This window comes from Cannabis sativa, chromosome 5 (assembly GCF_029168945.1).
Source record: "Cannabis sativa cultivar Pink pepper isolate KNU-18-1 chromosome 5, ASM2916894v1, whole genome shotgun sequence".
Lineage (NCBI taxonomy): Eukaryota > Viridiplantae > Streptophyta > Magnoliopsida > Rosales > Cannabaceae > Cannabis > Cannabis sativa.
This window is the reverse complement of record NC_083605.1, coordinates 25,906,131-25,922,180: the sequence shown is the minus strand read 5'-3', so window position 1 is coordinate 25,922,180 and position 16,050 is coordinate 25,906,131. Positions and strand designations below refer to the sequence as shown.

Here is a 16,050-nt window from a genome sequence, read left to right as displayed (position 1 = left end):
ATTTATTGTATTCGAAAATTAAGTATATATTAAAATTATACAAATTTCGAATTAGAAAAGAAATACTTCAAGCAAAAATATCACCTATCTAGATTTTCTTTTGACTAATTAATTCAATTTCTAATAATATATATATAATTTAAATTCATTTATTTTAAATTAATCAATTAAATGAAAAAATCATTGATTGAAGTTGGCCCAAGAATTAATTAAAATAAATAATTAATTTACAACTCAATCTATTTTTCAAAAATAAATTCGAAAAATATTGCATAAATAAAATGCAATTTTCGAAATGGATTAAGAAAATAAAGAAAAAATATATATTGAAAATTATTTAAATTTAAGTTGAAAAATTAAATTTCAACCTAAAAATAATTTTCTATTTAATTAAGTGTCATGAAAAATAAATAAATATTTAAGTATCATGATGAAAATCAACTTAGATATTTAAATTATTCAAGTTAATTAAATGTATTAATTTCAAGAAATAAATAATTAAGTGTAGAGAAGGCTTAATTATTAATTTCTAGTTTAATACTAGGAAAAATATATTTAAATAAAATTTTACCAAAATTAATTATTTAAATAATTAATTTCACAATGTATAATATTTTCCTATTAAATATTAGAAATAATAAGTAGTCTAGAGATAACTATCTAGAAAATATCTTATTTGACTAAGTATCTTTTCAACAAAAATTTGAAAAATATCTAATTTAAGTTATATAGAAAAAATCTAAAACTTAAATGATTTCAAATTTAGATTTAATTAAATATCAAAAATTAAGTTGTAACCACTTAATTTGAAGATATCTTTTTAAGTTAATATTCAAAAAGATATTAACCTAAAAAAAATCTAAAATATTCCATTTTAAGTTAATATTCGAAAAGATATTAACTTAAAAAATATCTCAAGAATCTTTAATAACTAATGCCTAGGATTCCTCAACTTGATTTAAAATTTAAATAAAATACTCAAATTTAAGTTAGATAAGAAAAATCAGTTGATACAACTAATTTATAACTTAAATAGGAATATTTAATTAAATAAGCTCCAGAAAGAATCTAGTTAGTTAAAATTCTATATTTAATTAAATACAAGAAAAATACAAATAGTTTGTCTAGAAATAATTTCTAAAACTAAAAGTGTTTTTCTTAAAATTAACTTTAAAATATTAAATGAAAATAAATTTTCATATATTTTAAAAGTTAATTATGTTGCTAATTCAATTTTATTAGGTCAAACTAATATAATTAACCTAGTACAGTTATTCAAATCAGGCAAATGGGCCTTCACAATTGGGGTAGTTCATGTGAGCGGGTGCTGTGTTCAGTATGTCGTACCCACTTCTATGGCTCCCAACTCTCACACAAGGCCCAAAAGAGAGGAATTTAACCTTAAAATAAATAATTGTTATTAATTGAATAGGTCCAATAACTAAATGGACCTAAATAAAATCTATCATGGTGTGACATTTTATTTAGCAACAACCTATATGCATCTATATAATAAAATAAACACATAGGTTCACACATGTACACATTTGGATGGATCCTATCATGTTGCTAGGTCATACACAGATGAAACAAGATTGTAAAATTTACCTGTTACAAATTATTAACTTGACCAAGGGAGCCATGAGTTAAAATCAGATCATTGGATCTGTCAACAAGTTAACCATGGCTATTTGCAATCAAGTAATAATAGGTTTTGAAAACTTACACACAAGCTAAAACCACATACTCCTGCAACAAGGTTAGCTGGATAGTTGGAAGTAGGATTTATTTAATTTTAAATAAATAAATTTCGAAAAATAAATAGTTAAATAAATATTTTATTTAAAAAAAAATAAAAAAACAATAATATTAATTTATTTTCAAAAAATAAATAAAAAAAATAAAATTTAATTTTTCGAAAAAAAAATTATTTAAATTTCGAAATTATATATAAAAAAAATATTTAAAATTAAACCTACAATTTTGAAAAATTAGGTTTCAACTAACCTAAATATCATTTCAAAATTTGCTAACTACTTTTAAAAATTAAATGTTATTTTATAAATAAAAATTAAATAAAAAATTAGAAAAGATAAATTAAATATCTTTTTCAGATTTTAAATTTAATTTAAATAAATAAAATAACAAAATTTAAAAGTTAGCAAAATATCTTACATCTATTTAAAATTACATGATTATAGTTATCTTATTTTAAATTTAAATAAGGTCAAAATATTGAAAAAAAAAATTAATTTTAAAAAAATTTTAATATCTGACCTTAAATTTAAAAATAAGATAAGATATAATTAAATTTAAAAATAAGATAGATAATTAAGCAAAAAGATAGATATTTACTAATTTCAAATTCAAATTACACTAATATCTTGAATTAAATTTTAAAAAAATATTAAATTAATTCATTATGATAATTAGAGTTGAATTAGGAATAGTAAATCTATAAATACAAAACTACACAAAAAATTGGAAGTTAATTCCATGAAAAAGAATGAAAAAATGAAGAAAAACGAAAATTTTGGGAGTTGTACGGACAGTATGCCAAGCATACTGTCCGCGCGCGCAACCCTTGGTGACAGCCTAGAAACCTCGGCGGAACAGAGGAGCTTGCAGGGTGTCCACGAGCGTAGGCAGGCACCAGACCAGGTCCGCGCGCGTGTGAGTGCACAGTCCCTTATCTTTTTTTGAATCTTCAAAAAATCATAACTAATTCAAATTAAATCGAAATTGAGTTCTGTAAAAAAATAATTTGCTTAATTTTTTCCATACTATCTAATAAAAATAATTCCAGAAACAAAATTTTAATTATTTCCACGAAAATTCACAAACATCAATCAATCATCATATAACACTCAATAGAACATGAAACCATCCAAATAACAAACAATCGTTTTAAAGTCCAAATTTCATGCAAGTAAATCAATTACCAGGGCTCTGATACAAGTTGTTGGAATATATTTTACCAGGATCTTAGATCTACTCACAAGTATGTTGTTTAAACACCCTAAATATGAACTTTCTAAAACGATAAATTAAACACATATAAAGTTAAGAAAATCTTACATTGATGCAGCGGAATTAATGTCTCCTTCCGCTCAGATCTCTAACCCTTGTATCCTTTTTGTAGCAGAGTATAATCAAGATCTGAGCTCGAATGTCCTTCTTCTTCAAGTTCGATACTTCACAGTCTTCCAATCTATGATTCAGTTACTGCTTGCTGTGTGTGGGCACTTACTCTTTCACTAGGGTCGAAATTGATGAAGGGAAAAGAGAAGAGAGGGTTTCGGCCAGGTATAGAAAGTGGGGAAGGCTCAGTTTTTCTGAAGAGAGAAATTTCTGTCAGAAAGCTAATGAACAAGCATGTTAAAGCATGTGATTTGACTTAGCCATTACTTTCTATTTATAGGCAACTACTAGGTTTAGGTTAGGAATTATTTGGCATTAAAATAATGAAAAAATCAATTTGAATTTCCACAATAAGTGGCCGGCCATGGTGTTGTAGTGGGTCCCACTTGATTTTGCAGTTTTATCAAATTTTATTTCTATTTTCTTAAAAACGCCAATTTTTCAATTCTAACCTTTTAAATGCCAAAACTAATTATTTAATAACTAAAATAGATTATTAAATAATATTGTCATTTAATTTAATTATTAATTAGACATATAAAGTCGATTAATAAATAAATAAACCTAGAAACTCTTTTCTTTACAATTTCACCCCTGCTTAGTGAAAATTCATAAAATTAGACATAGTCTAACTTTAGAATTATAATTGATCAATCACGAATCAATTAATGAGTCTTACAAGCAAAATGTTCTCAACTAGAATGGGGACCATGGATCTATATGCTGAGCTTCCAATAAGTGAACCAAATTTACCAAGTAAATTCCTACTTATTAATTCTTCGTTGAATCCACTCTTAGAACTTAGAATTGGACTCTCAGACTTATATAGAGCATATTGTATGTTCCACGATATCAATATGCTATCTCATTTAACCATTGTTATAATCTTATTGTGATTTAAAGATCCTCTATATAGATGATCTACATGAAGATGGGATTTCTTTACCGTTCTCACCCCTCAATGTATTTTGCCCCTTAAAAAACTTAGCTACCTGTAAATGGTGTTTAGTGATCTAATAATTAGTCAGTTAAACAAGAGCTCATCTATTTACTTCTATTTGCTAAGCTCGAAGGGAATCATCACATGACTTCTATACACCAGTAGAAGCTATAGATTCCATATTTATGTTCAGCACTCCCACTCAATCATACTATCATGTTCCCAAAATATACGTATCACCCTAACCTAAAAGTAAGCTTAACTAATAAATCAAAGAACTTGAATAGCACTCCTGAGTTGAGCCCAAGCATACCAGGATTTAGATTCTTTTAATCTTAAGATCAACTACTGATATTGACTTGGAAAGATATATATAACGGTAAGTTTGTAATATCTTAACTTAGTTGCAATATCGGTCCAGTCCAATGTATACTCCATACATTCGAAACTAGTATACTTTACTAATGTCCTGGAAAGAACATAACACTTACTCCAAGTGTAAGTATACCTCATCGCTGATTATCACATTAGTGTAAATCCAATAACACTGATGAAACAAGGACCAAGTCTTTTGATTCATATGATGACAATCACATTCCACTGTGTTGACGATACTGTAATTGTATAAACATATGTTCTGGATTTAACTGATTCTGTGTATAATAGTAAAAAACATATTAAACCATTAGCATGTAGAATTCATCCAAACATCAATCACTTCAAATTTCTTATATTGATAACTAATCAGATTGTAAAGAGTTTTATTTAGGGCATAAAACCCAACAACTTCCTCCACCTTGCTGTTTCTCCAGAGTACTTTGACCAATGCTATGGTCTTATTCCGAAGGACTTTATCCTTTCTATCCAGGATCTCCACTGGCTGTTCTTCGTAAGTCATATCTGGCTGCAATTCAAGGCTCTCATAACTGAGTATATGAGAGGGATCTGAAACGTATTTTCTCAACATAGAGACATGGAATACGTTGTGAACTGCTGATAAAGCTGGAGGCAATGCTAACCGGTATGCCACTTGACCTATCTTCTCGAGAATCTCGAAAGGTCCTGTAAATCTAGGGCATAACTTACCTCTTTTCCCGAAATGTTTGATCCCCTTCATTGGAGATACCCGTAAAAACACATGGTCCCCTACTCGGAACTCAACATCTCTGCGCTTCGGATCAGCGTAACTTTTCTGTCTACTCTGTGAGGCAAGCATTCTAGCTTTTATTTTCTCAATTGCCTCATTGGTCCGCTGCACTGATTCTGGACCTAGGTATTTCCTCTCCCCTGTCTCATCCCAGTGGATGGGAGATCTACACTTCCTACCGTATAACAGTTCATAGGGAGCCATCCCTATCGTACTCTGATAACTGTTGTTGTAAGAAAATTTTATCAACGGTAGATATTTATTCCAAGAGCCTTTGAAATCCATAACATAGGCTCGTAACATGTCTTCCAATATCTGAATTGTCCTTTCGGACTGACCATCTGTCTGAGGATGGAACGCTGTATTGAATTTCAGTTTTGTACCCATTGCTCATTGCAAACTCTGCCAAAACTTGGAGGTGAACTTCGGATCTCTATCCGAAACTATAGACTTCGGTACCCCATGAAGTCTTACAATCTCTCTAACATACAATTCTGCCAACTGATCCACTTTAAAAGTTGTTCTAACAGGCAGAAAATGAGCAGATTTCGTGAATCGATCCACCACAATCCAGATGGAATCGAACAAACCCGTGGTTCTAGGTAGCCCAACCACGAAATCCATCGTGATATCTTCCCACTTCCATTCAGGTAGGGTTAAAGGCTGCAACAACCCTGCTGGTCTCTGATGTTCAACCTTAATCTGCTGACAGGTGAGGCATCTCGATACAAATTCTACCAAATTCTTCTTCATACCGCTCCACTAGAAGTACGGTTTAAGATCCTTGTACATCTTAGTGGTGCCGGGATGCAGAGAATAAGGGGTAGAATGAGCCTCCTCAAAGATCTCATTCCTGAGTTCCACACTACTCGGAACACAAACCCTGGCTTTATACAGAAGCATCCCGTTGTCTGATACTGAGAAATCCCTGGCTTGACCAGCCAAAATCTCATCTCTGATTTTCACTAACTCTGGATCATTCATCTGAGCGGCTTTAATTCTTTCCAACAGATCAGATTGCAGCGTCAAGTTGTGAAGTTGACCTACCACAAACTCAATATTGGATCTAACCATGTCTTCAGCTAACTGAGGTGAGATCTGAATCATGCTAGCTACCTGCCCGGGACCCTTCCTGCTCAGGGCATCGGCCACTACATTGGCCTTCCCAGGGTGATAGAGAATCTCACAGTCGTAATCTTTCACTAATTCCAACCAACGCCTCTGTCTCATATTCAAATCTTTCTGAGTAAAGAAATGTTTGAGACTTTTATGGTCGGTATAGATTTCACACCTTTCTCCATAAAGGTAATACCGCCAGATCTTCAATGCAAAAACCACCGCGGCCAACTCTAGATCATGAGTCGGGTATCGCTGTTCATAATCCTTTAATTGACGGGAGGCATAAGCGATAACCCGATCGGCTTGCATTAGCACACACCCCAGACCCTATCTGGATGCATGGCAATAGACTACAAATTTCTCTTTGTCTGAAGGCAAAGCTAGCACTGGAGCAGTAATCAATCTCTGTTTCAGCTCCTGAAAACTAGCTTCGCACTTATCTGACCAGACAAACCGCTGATTCTTCTTTGTAAGTTCGGTTAAGGGTGTTGAAATTTTAGAAAACCCTTCCACGAACCTACGATAATACCCGGCTAAACCCAAGAAGCTTCTAATTTCTGTCACAGTCTTCGGTCTTGGCCAATCCCTGACGAATTCTATTTTTCCGGGATCCATGTTAGGTTATAATTAGCCTATGTTTCGGGTCTTTAAAGGTAGCATTATCTCGTCTATTGGTGTCTTTTGGAGCATTTTTACGCTTGATTTTCATTATTTCAGGTTTCCGGGGTGTTAAAGTTCGAATTCAGTCAAATGGCGAAAAATTGGGACAAACTTGGAAAAAAATTGGAAAATTCAGCTCCAGACGCATCAGTAGTCGCGACCTCCAGAGAGCCAGGTCGCGACCCTTTTTCCTGGTCGCGACCCTGGTCGCGACTTCGAGAATTGGCAGAAACTCGGTTTTTCGAGTTTTGCCTGTAGTCGCGACCAGCTTAAATGCTAGTCGCGACTAGGTACGGAAATCGCAGATTTGACCTAATTTTGATTTTTCTCTCAATTGGAGGCACACCACTCATCCCTATATAAGGAATACGACATTGAAGGTCAGAAGTAAGCAAAAACAGACCTAATAGTGGAGGCAAGTGGAGAGGAAGCTATCTTGAAGACCTGGAGCGATATCACCTTCTAGTTTCTTTCTTTTACCCTTTTAATTCTTCTTTATGTTTGTTTTTATTTCTGAATTAATCATGGATGTTTTTAGAGTTATTATGAACTAAATTTCCCAATAAGGGAGGATGATGATTGTTGTTTAAGTTTATGCCTAGTTAATAAATAATTGCCATTCCTTCATCTTATGTGTGAATACTATCTTTATTTGTGTTTAATTCCATGTGCAAGCTTGATCACCTTTTACATGTTTAATGATCTCAATTCGAAATCTGAAAAGTGAGAATTGAGAATGCTAAAATTTGGATAGTCTAGGTTCTGATGTAAAACGAAAGTATTTACATAGCCTCAGTGACTAATAGATTATTGCTTAATGCTGATTTTGTGTTGATTTAATTAAGAAGTTAATTAGAGAACATATTATTTAGAACCTAAAAGATCTGAAAAGAGTTAGGTTAATTTATAATCTGTCATTCACATTGAGATAAGGATAGCAATTAGGTATTAACATAGGTAGCTTATCAACAGGATTCACCTCCCTAATCTCTCATCTTGATTAATCTTCGTTTATTTTCTCTTTAATTTCTAAGTTATTTACTTTCAAATTGCAATCTTATTATTTTACCGAATAGAATCATAAGTATAGTATAGTAGTACTTAATCCAATTCCCTGTGGTTTGACCTCACTTGCGTGAGATACTACTTGATTGCGTGCACTTGCGTATAAACAATTTTCGTAACAAGTTTTTGGCGCCGTTGCCGGGGAATTGTTTAAAGATTAATATTACACAAAATTATACTAACTTCTACTTTGGTATATTTTCTCTTGCTGATTTTTCTAACCTTTTTCTTGCAATATTTTCGTGATCTATTTCAGGAATCATAAGTGTATGCGCCGTCAAGGACAAGCTGTGATATTACCAGTTGATCCCGAAATCGAGAAAACTTGTAGGAGAAACCGAAAGAACAAGAGGCAAGAGGGAGATTCAGCAACTGCTAAAACTTCAGAAATCATGGCTGCTAATGCTGCTAACAATGGAGGCAATAACAGAAATAATGGTGGCGCAGTAGAAGATCAAGCTAATGGCCGCAGCTTGAGAGATTACATTCTCCCTACTCTGACGGGAGTGCAGTCGTGTATCAGGCCACCGGCAGTGGATGCAAATAACTTTGAGATCAAACCTGCCATACTTCAAATGGTGCAGTCTTCAGTTCAGTTTGGTGGCCTCCCTTCTGAAGATCCTAACCTGCATCTCTCTAACTTCATGGAACTTTGTGAAACTTTTAAAGTTAATGGAGTTAGTGATGATGCTATTCGACTGAGACTGTTCCCATTCTCTCTTAGAGAACGAGCCAAGAGTTGGCTAAACTCCTTGCCACCCAACTCTATCGCCACCTGGAATGATCTGGCAACGAAATTCTTGTCAAAGTTCTTTCCTCCAGCCAAGTCTGCAAAGCTGAGAGGAGAAATCAATAACTTCTGCCAACAAGATAATGAATCTCTCCATGAGGCTTGGGAGAGGTTTAAAGATCTGATCAGAAAGTGCCCTCATCATGGTATAGAGAAGTGGATGCTGGTCCACAACTTCTACAATGGGTTGGTAGGAAACACTAGAACTTTAATAGATGCAAAGAAATTCTGAGGAGCCTTTATGAGGAAGAGTGCTAATGAGGCTTATGATCTATTGGAGGAGATGGCTCTAAACAATCAGCAGTGGCCAACTGAAAGGAGTCAATCAAAGAAGGTAGCTGGTGTGTTAGAGGTTGATGCCATCACAAAGTTGACAAAAGACAAAGCTGAGGCATTGACAAAGCTAATTGCAGGGCAAGCTAAACAAGCCCAAGTTGTTTGTGAGTTATGTGGAGGAAGTCATCACTTTTCAGAGTGTCAAGCTGCTGTGGATGATTTGCCAATGGATGAAGCTAAAGCCATTGGAAATTATTTACAGAACAACAACAACAACTATGGGTTCAACCAGGGTAATAACCGAAGAAACAGTGGGTTCTATCAGCAACGAAATCAGAACCAGAATCAGAATCAACAGTTTAATCAGCAACAAACCTCTGGTGGAAATTCTAGTTTGCAGACAGATTTACTGCTTCAATTCATGACTGAAACTAGATCTTCAATCAAAGACCTGCAGACACAGATGGGCCAACTAGCAACTCAAGTAGCAACCCGTCCTCAAGGGAATTTGCCTAGCACAACTGAAGTAAACCCCAAAGAAAACTGAAAAGCAATTACCCTGAGAAGCGGTAAAAGTTATGATGGTCTTGAAATGCCACAACTAGTGAATGGAGAAAAGGAGAATGAAGAGCAACCAATGTCAACCCCAACACCCACTTCAACAAAGGCTACTGATAGTCAAACACAACCACAGCAGTCTCCACCAACTAATAGTGATCACCATGTAAAAATACCATACCCTCAAAGGCTTAGAAAGTCAAGCTTAGACAAGCAGTTCACCAAATTCCTGGAAGTTTTCAAAAGACTTCACATTAACATTCCCTTTGCTGAAGCTTTAGAGCAGATGCCAAGTTATGTGAAGTTTATGAAGGAAATCCTGTCAAAGAAGAGAAAGATGGAGGATTATGAGACAGTGGCTCTAACTGAAGAGTGCAGCGCCATCCTACAGAAGAAACTCCCTCCTAAACTCAGAGATCCAGGGAGTTTCACTATTCCTTGTACTATTGGGAAAATTGAGGGAATAAATGCACTTTGTGACTTGGGAGCCAGCATTAACTTGATGCCTCTATCGGTGTTTAAAAGATTGCAGCTGGGTGAAGCAAAGCCAACAACAGTAACTCTCCAATTGGCGGACCGATCACTAGCCCATCCTAGAGGAGTCATTGAGGATGTGTTAGTTAAGGTTGACAAGTTCATCTTTCCAGCTGACTTCATCGTTTTGGATATGGAAGAAGATAGCAATGTCCCAATTATTCTTGGGAGACCATTCTTGGCAACTGGCCAAGCCTTGATCGATGTTCAGAAGGGTGAATTAAAGCTGAGAGTCCAAGGAGAAGAAGTGGTCTTTAATGTGCTAAAGGCTATGACGTACCCAAAGGCAAGTGATAACTGTTTCTTCATTGAATTGATTGATGAAATGGTGAATGAGAAAAAGCTGCTAGATGATCCTCTTGAACTAAGTCTAACTGAAGATGAATTGACGGAGCAAGAAGGACAAGAGGTCATGGGTTATGTGAAGTGGCTTGATTCCTATGGGCCCTTGAACAGAAGATATTTTGAGGAATTGGGAGCAGTTCCAAAAGAGCTAAAGCCATCTACTGAAAAGCCTCCAGAACTTGAATTGAAGGTGCTTCCTAGTCACTTGAGGTATGAATTTTTGGGTCAAGATAAAAAGCTGCCAGTTATTGTTTCAGCTTCTGTCTCTGACGTGGAAACTGATAGACTTCTGAGGGTACTCCGAGCTCATAATAAGGCCATCGGTTGGACACTAGGTGATGTCAAAGGAATCAGTCCTTCAACAGTGATGCATCGAATTCTCATGGAAGACAATGCCAAACCAACAATTGATGCTCAATGAAGACTTAATCCACCCATGAAAGAAGTTGTCAGAAAAGAAGTAGTTAAGTGGTTGGATGCTGGAGTTGCTTATCCTATTTCAGATAGTAAGTGGGTTAGCCCAGTGCAAGTGGTCCCGAAGAAAGGTGGAATGACGGTGATCAAGAATGAAAAGAATGAGTTGATTCCTACAAGAACAGTCACTGGTTGGAGGATTTGCATCGATTATAGGAAACTCAACAAAGCAACAAGAAAAGATCACTTCCCTTTGCCCTTCATTGATCAAATGTTAGACAGATTGGCGGGGCAAGAATATTACTGTTTTCTTGATGGATATTCTGGATACCACCAGATAGCTATAGCACCTGAAGATCAAGAGAAGACTACTTTCACATGTCCCTACGGTACCTTTGCTTTCAGAAGAATGCCCTTCGGCTTGTGCAACGCCCCTGCTACTTTTCAAAGGTGTATGATGGCTATCTTTTCAGATTTGATTGAATCTTGTATTGAAATTTTTATGGATGATTTCTCAGTGTTTGGTTCTTCCTTCGATCATTGTTTGGAAAATTTGGAAAAAGTGCTAACAAGGTGCGAGAAGTCTAACTTGGTGTTAAACTGGGAGAAGTGCCACTTTATGGTAACAGAAGGAATTGTTCTTGGGCACAAAATTTCAAAGGCAGGAATTGAGGTGGATAAGGCTAAAGTTTCAACAATAGAAAATCTGCCACCTCCAGTTTCTGTAAAAGGAGTGAGGAGTTTCCTAGGACATGCTGGCTTCTACCGCAGATTTATCAAGGACTTCTCCAAAATCTCAAAACCTTTATCTAGCTTACTTGTCAATAGTGTTCCATTTAAGTTTGGAGAAGATTGTTTAAAAGCTTTCAAGATTTTAAAGGAGAGATTGATTACAGCACCGATAGTAACTTCACCAAAATTGGGAATTGCCGTTTGAGTTGATGTGCGACGCAAGTGACTATGCCATTGGAGCGGTTTTGGGTCAAAGAGTTAACAGAGTATTCCACACAATCTACTATGCTAGTAGAACTCTGAATGATGCTCAATTAAATTACGCCACTACAGAGAAAGAAATGTTGGCAATAGTGTTTGCTTGTGACAAATTTCGACCCTACCTGATTGGAAATAAGGTAATTGTCTACACAGATCATTCAGCAATCAAATACCTTATGACCAAGAAGGATGCAAAACCAAGACTGATTCGGTGAATACTTCTACTTCAAGAGTTTGACTGAGAGATAAAAGATAAAAAGGGCACGAAAAACCTGGTAGCAGACCACTTTTCAAGATTAGAGCTGGAAGAGAGTCAGAATACAAAGGAGGTACAAATAAATGAGCAATTTCCTGATGAACAACTCTTTAGTGTGAGGGAAAACCTGATGGTACCGTGGTACGCTGACTATGTTAATTTCTTGGCTGCAAAAATAACTCCTCCCGAGCTTTCGCGTCAACAATTGAAGAAATTCTTTTCTGAGGTGAAACATTACTATTGGGAAGAACTAATCCTCTACAAGCACTGCGCTGATCAGATAATAAGGAGATGTGTGCCTGAAGAGGAGATGTATTCTATCCTAAATCATTGTCATGCTTTACCATGTGGAGGACATTTTAGTGGAAATAGAACAGTTGGAAAGGTGTTGCAAAGTGGATTCTTTTGGCCAACGCTATTCAAGGATGCTACTACCTTTGTAAAGGCATGTGATCGTTGTCAACGAATAGGTAATATCTCAAGAAGAAACGAGATGCCTTTAACAGGAATTTTAGAAGTTGAATTGTTTGATGTGCGGGGAATAGACTTTATGGGTCCTTTTCCTTCATCCTTTAGCAATCAGTACATTCTTTTGGCTGTCGATTATGTGTCTAAATGGGTCGAAGCTTCAGCTACACCTCAAAATGATGGAAAGACAGTTCTCCGCTTCTTACAAAAGAACATTTTTACTCGGTTTGGTACTCCTCGAGCAATAGTAAGCGATGAAGGGAGTCACTTCTGTAACAAGTAGTTTGAAGCACTTCTTTCAAGATATGGTGTCCGACATCGAACTGCTTTACCATACCATCCCCAAAGTAATGGCCAAGCTGAAATTTCTAATCGGGAGATTAAGATGATTCTAGAGAAAATAGTGCAAAGATCAAGGAAAGATTGGTCAAGGAAATTAGATGACGCATTGTGGGCATACAGAACTGCTTTCAAAACACCGATTGGCATGTCCCCATATCGGTTGGTGTTTGGAAAGGCTTGTCAGCTACCGGTGGAGTTAGAGCATAGAGCTTTTTGGGCCATGAAGACTCTTAACATGGAACTAAAAGCTGTAGGGGAGAAAAGACTGTTACAGCTGAATGAGCTAGAGGAGTTTCGGAACGAAGCCTATGAAAACGCAAAGATATACAAGGAGAGAACTAAAAAGTGGCACGATCAAGGTCTAGTACGGAAAGAGTTTCAACCAGGGCAACAAGTGTTACTCTTTAATTCAAGGCTGAAACTGTTTCCTGGAAAGTTGAAGTCGAGGTGGTCAGGACCATTCACGGTGATCAAGGTGTTTCCTTATGGAGCGGTGGAGTTAAAAGGTGAAAGTCCAGCAACTTTCAAAGTTAATGGACAGCGTTTAAAGCTCTACTTGGGAGGTCAATTTGACCAAGCCAAGTCCGCCATGATCTTGGCGCCACTTTGAAGTGCAAGGCTCAGCGTCCAGCTGTATGACGATAAAGACAGCGCTTCTGGGAGGCAACCCAAGTATTTTTCGTTAGACTTTTGATTATGTTTTAGTATGCTTTAGTATTGTTAGTATTTTCAATTTTTAGATTAGTACCAGACATTATTTCTTTTTAATTGAATCGTGAAAAGCGTGAAAAAAAAATATTTTTTTTCGACCTGGAGCCCAGTGGTCGTGACTAGCCTTTGGCCAAGTCGCGACCTCTTTTCCAGGTCGCAACCCCAGTCGCGACTTCTTGATTTTCCAGAGAGGCATAAAATTCGATCGTAAGCTAGTCGCGACTAGCCTTAGGCCAAGTCGCGACTTGCTCACGAAAATTTCTATAAATACAAACTTTCCCCCTCATTCAACCCTACACCAACTAATTTAAAATTTCAAATCCTCTCAGCCGACCCTATCCTCTTTCCATCTCAAAAATTCAATTTTTCATCTCCAATCTTCAATCTTTTCATCTTTTCTCAAATTTCTTAAACCCAAACTATTCAAAAACCCAATTTCACTCAACAATCTACACATATCATCAAAACCCACACCAAAAATAACCCATAATAGCCCAAATCCAAAAATCACCATTGTCTTCAACTTCAACCTCAAGCTTTCAAGAACATTCAACAATGGAGGTGGAGTAAAGCTTTTTCGGGTTTGTAAGTATCACTTTCTTCATTCTTTAAAGAATTTGATTAAAATTTTTTTTAGATTTTGAGTGATATAAATGTGTGTTGTGCAAAACTATTGTTGATATTGGGTTTGTCATTATTGTATTGTGGTATTGAGTGTTTGGGAATATTGTTTGAGTGAATTTTTATTTTCGGGATAGAGAAAATTTAAGGGGAAGTGCTGCCCAATTTTTTTTTTTTAAAAAAAAAAGTTTCGAAAAAAAAAAAAAAAGAGAACATGGCACCAAAGAGGACTAGGAATGTAGAGGAGGGTTCGTCTTCAAACCCACCACCAACGGGTTTTGATAGAACCCGCTTTGGAAATATCGAGGCCCACAATCGCTTCGTGAGGTTAAAGAATAGGGCTTATATTGAAGATCGGGGTATTGAATTCCCGGAAAATCCCTTGAGGGGCCAACCTCGGTTTGAAACAATCAGAGCTCAAATAGAAAGAATGAAGTGGGGAAGCTTTGTAGATACTCGGGGTCGAGCTAATGTTACTATGGCTTGTGAGTTCCTTGCGAATTGGCCCGACCGCCGGAATGGGGAAGTCAAGGTGCGTGGAAAGAAAGTTCCCGCCACTACTAATGCATTCAATGTGATGTTCTCTGTCCCAGATTACACTAGGGAGGAACAACGCCTCCGAATTATTGAGGAGGAAGAGCAGTTTGATATGGTGGATGTGGCAGAGACAGTGGGATTTCCTGGGTTGAGGTTCCATGACAATGATGGCACCGAGGGGTCGCCAAATATTCTATACCGGTGTGAGCTGAACCCGGTGGCAAAAACATGGCTGTACTTTGTGAGTGCTCGATTAGTGCCCAACAAGCATTTTTCCGATGTCCAAATGGATCGCCTGAAATATGTGTACGCCATAATGAAGGGGTACAACATTAACATTGGACAAGTCATAAGGCAAAGCATTGAGCAGATCGTGCAAGGAGCCACGGGAGGTGGTTTTGGTTTGGCAGGAGTTATCACAGAACTCTGCGGGGCATATGAAGTTCCCCAGTTAGAATATGACAACACGGTGTTGCCACTTCGCAAGATGGACATCGCCTTTGTCAACAGGCTGAAAGAGCCACACCCCTATGGCCAGCCACCACCTAATGCACCGCAAGGGCGTAGGCGGCAACATGAGCCTAGTGTTGAAGAAGAAGAGGAGCAACTCCTACAATTGCCTGGGCCCATTGATCCTACAACACAATACACTCATGCACAGCTCAGTTATATAATTCAGCAGAACAACCACATGCAACAATACATGGTGCAAAGGAGTATTTATGATGAGGGACAAGTTCAGCAACTCAACTCTCTTATCAACAGAATGAATATTGGGATTGATGACCCGAACTATTTAGCACAACCTCCTCGGTTTTATCCCTATGACTGGCCGCCACCGCCCAACCCTTTCTGAAAGGGTCTCAGGTAAGTTTCTTCTCTCTGCATATTACTGTATACATTGGGGACAATGTAATATTTAGTTTGGGGGGAGAGACTGCATTTTAATTTTCTGTTTTTAGTTTTTTTGCTTTAGTTAAGGAATGGCAATAAGCTTGATGATAGTTGTATACTGCTGATTAGTGTGATGTGATCTGAAATTGCAAAATAACTGTGTGCTTGATTCTGCTAACTCTTTGGATTAGTTTGGATGCTTAGAAACCTGTGTTTAATTGTACTTACTCAATTTGCGA

General features: G+C 36.5%; 1 protein-coding gene and 1 non-coding gene across 2 annotated transcripts; one reads left to right on the top strand and one right to left on the bottom strand.

Moving 5' to 3' along the window:
- Positions 1-8,905: 8,905 nt before the first annotated feature.
- Positions 8,906-9,012, bottom strand: LOC115718251 (small nucleolar RNA R71). The gene has a single exon (XR_004011832.2). It is a non-coding gene; the product is annotated as a small nucleolar RNA R71 (small nucleolar RNA).
- A 4,079-nt stretch (positions 9,013-13,091) lies between these two features.
- LOC133038241 (uncharacterized) lies at positions 13,092-14,498 on the top strand. The gene is made up of 2 exons (XM_061116331.1): positions 13,092-13,523; positions 14,397-14,498. Exons 1-2 carry the CDS (start codon positions 13,092-13,094, stop codon positions 14,496-14,498), a joined length of 534 nt encoding a protein of 177 aa, XP_060972314.1.
- Positions 14,499-16,050: the final 1,552 nt, after the last annotated feature.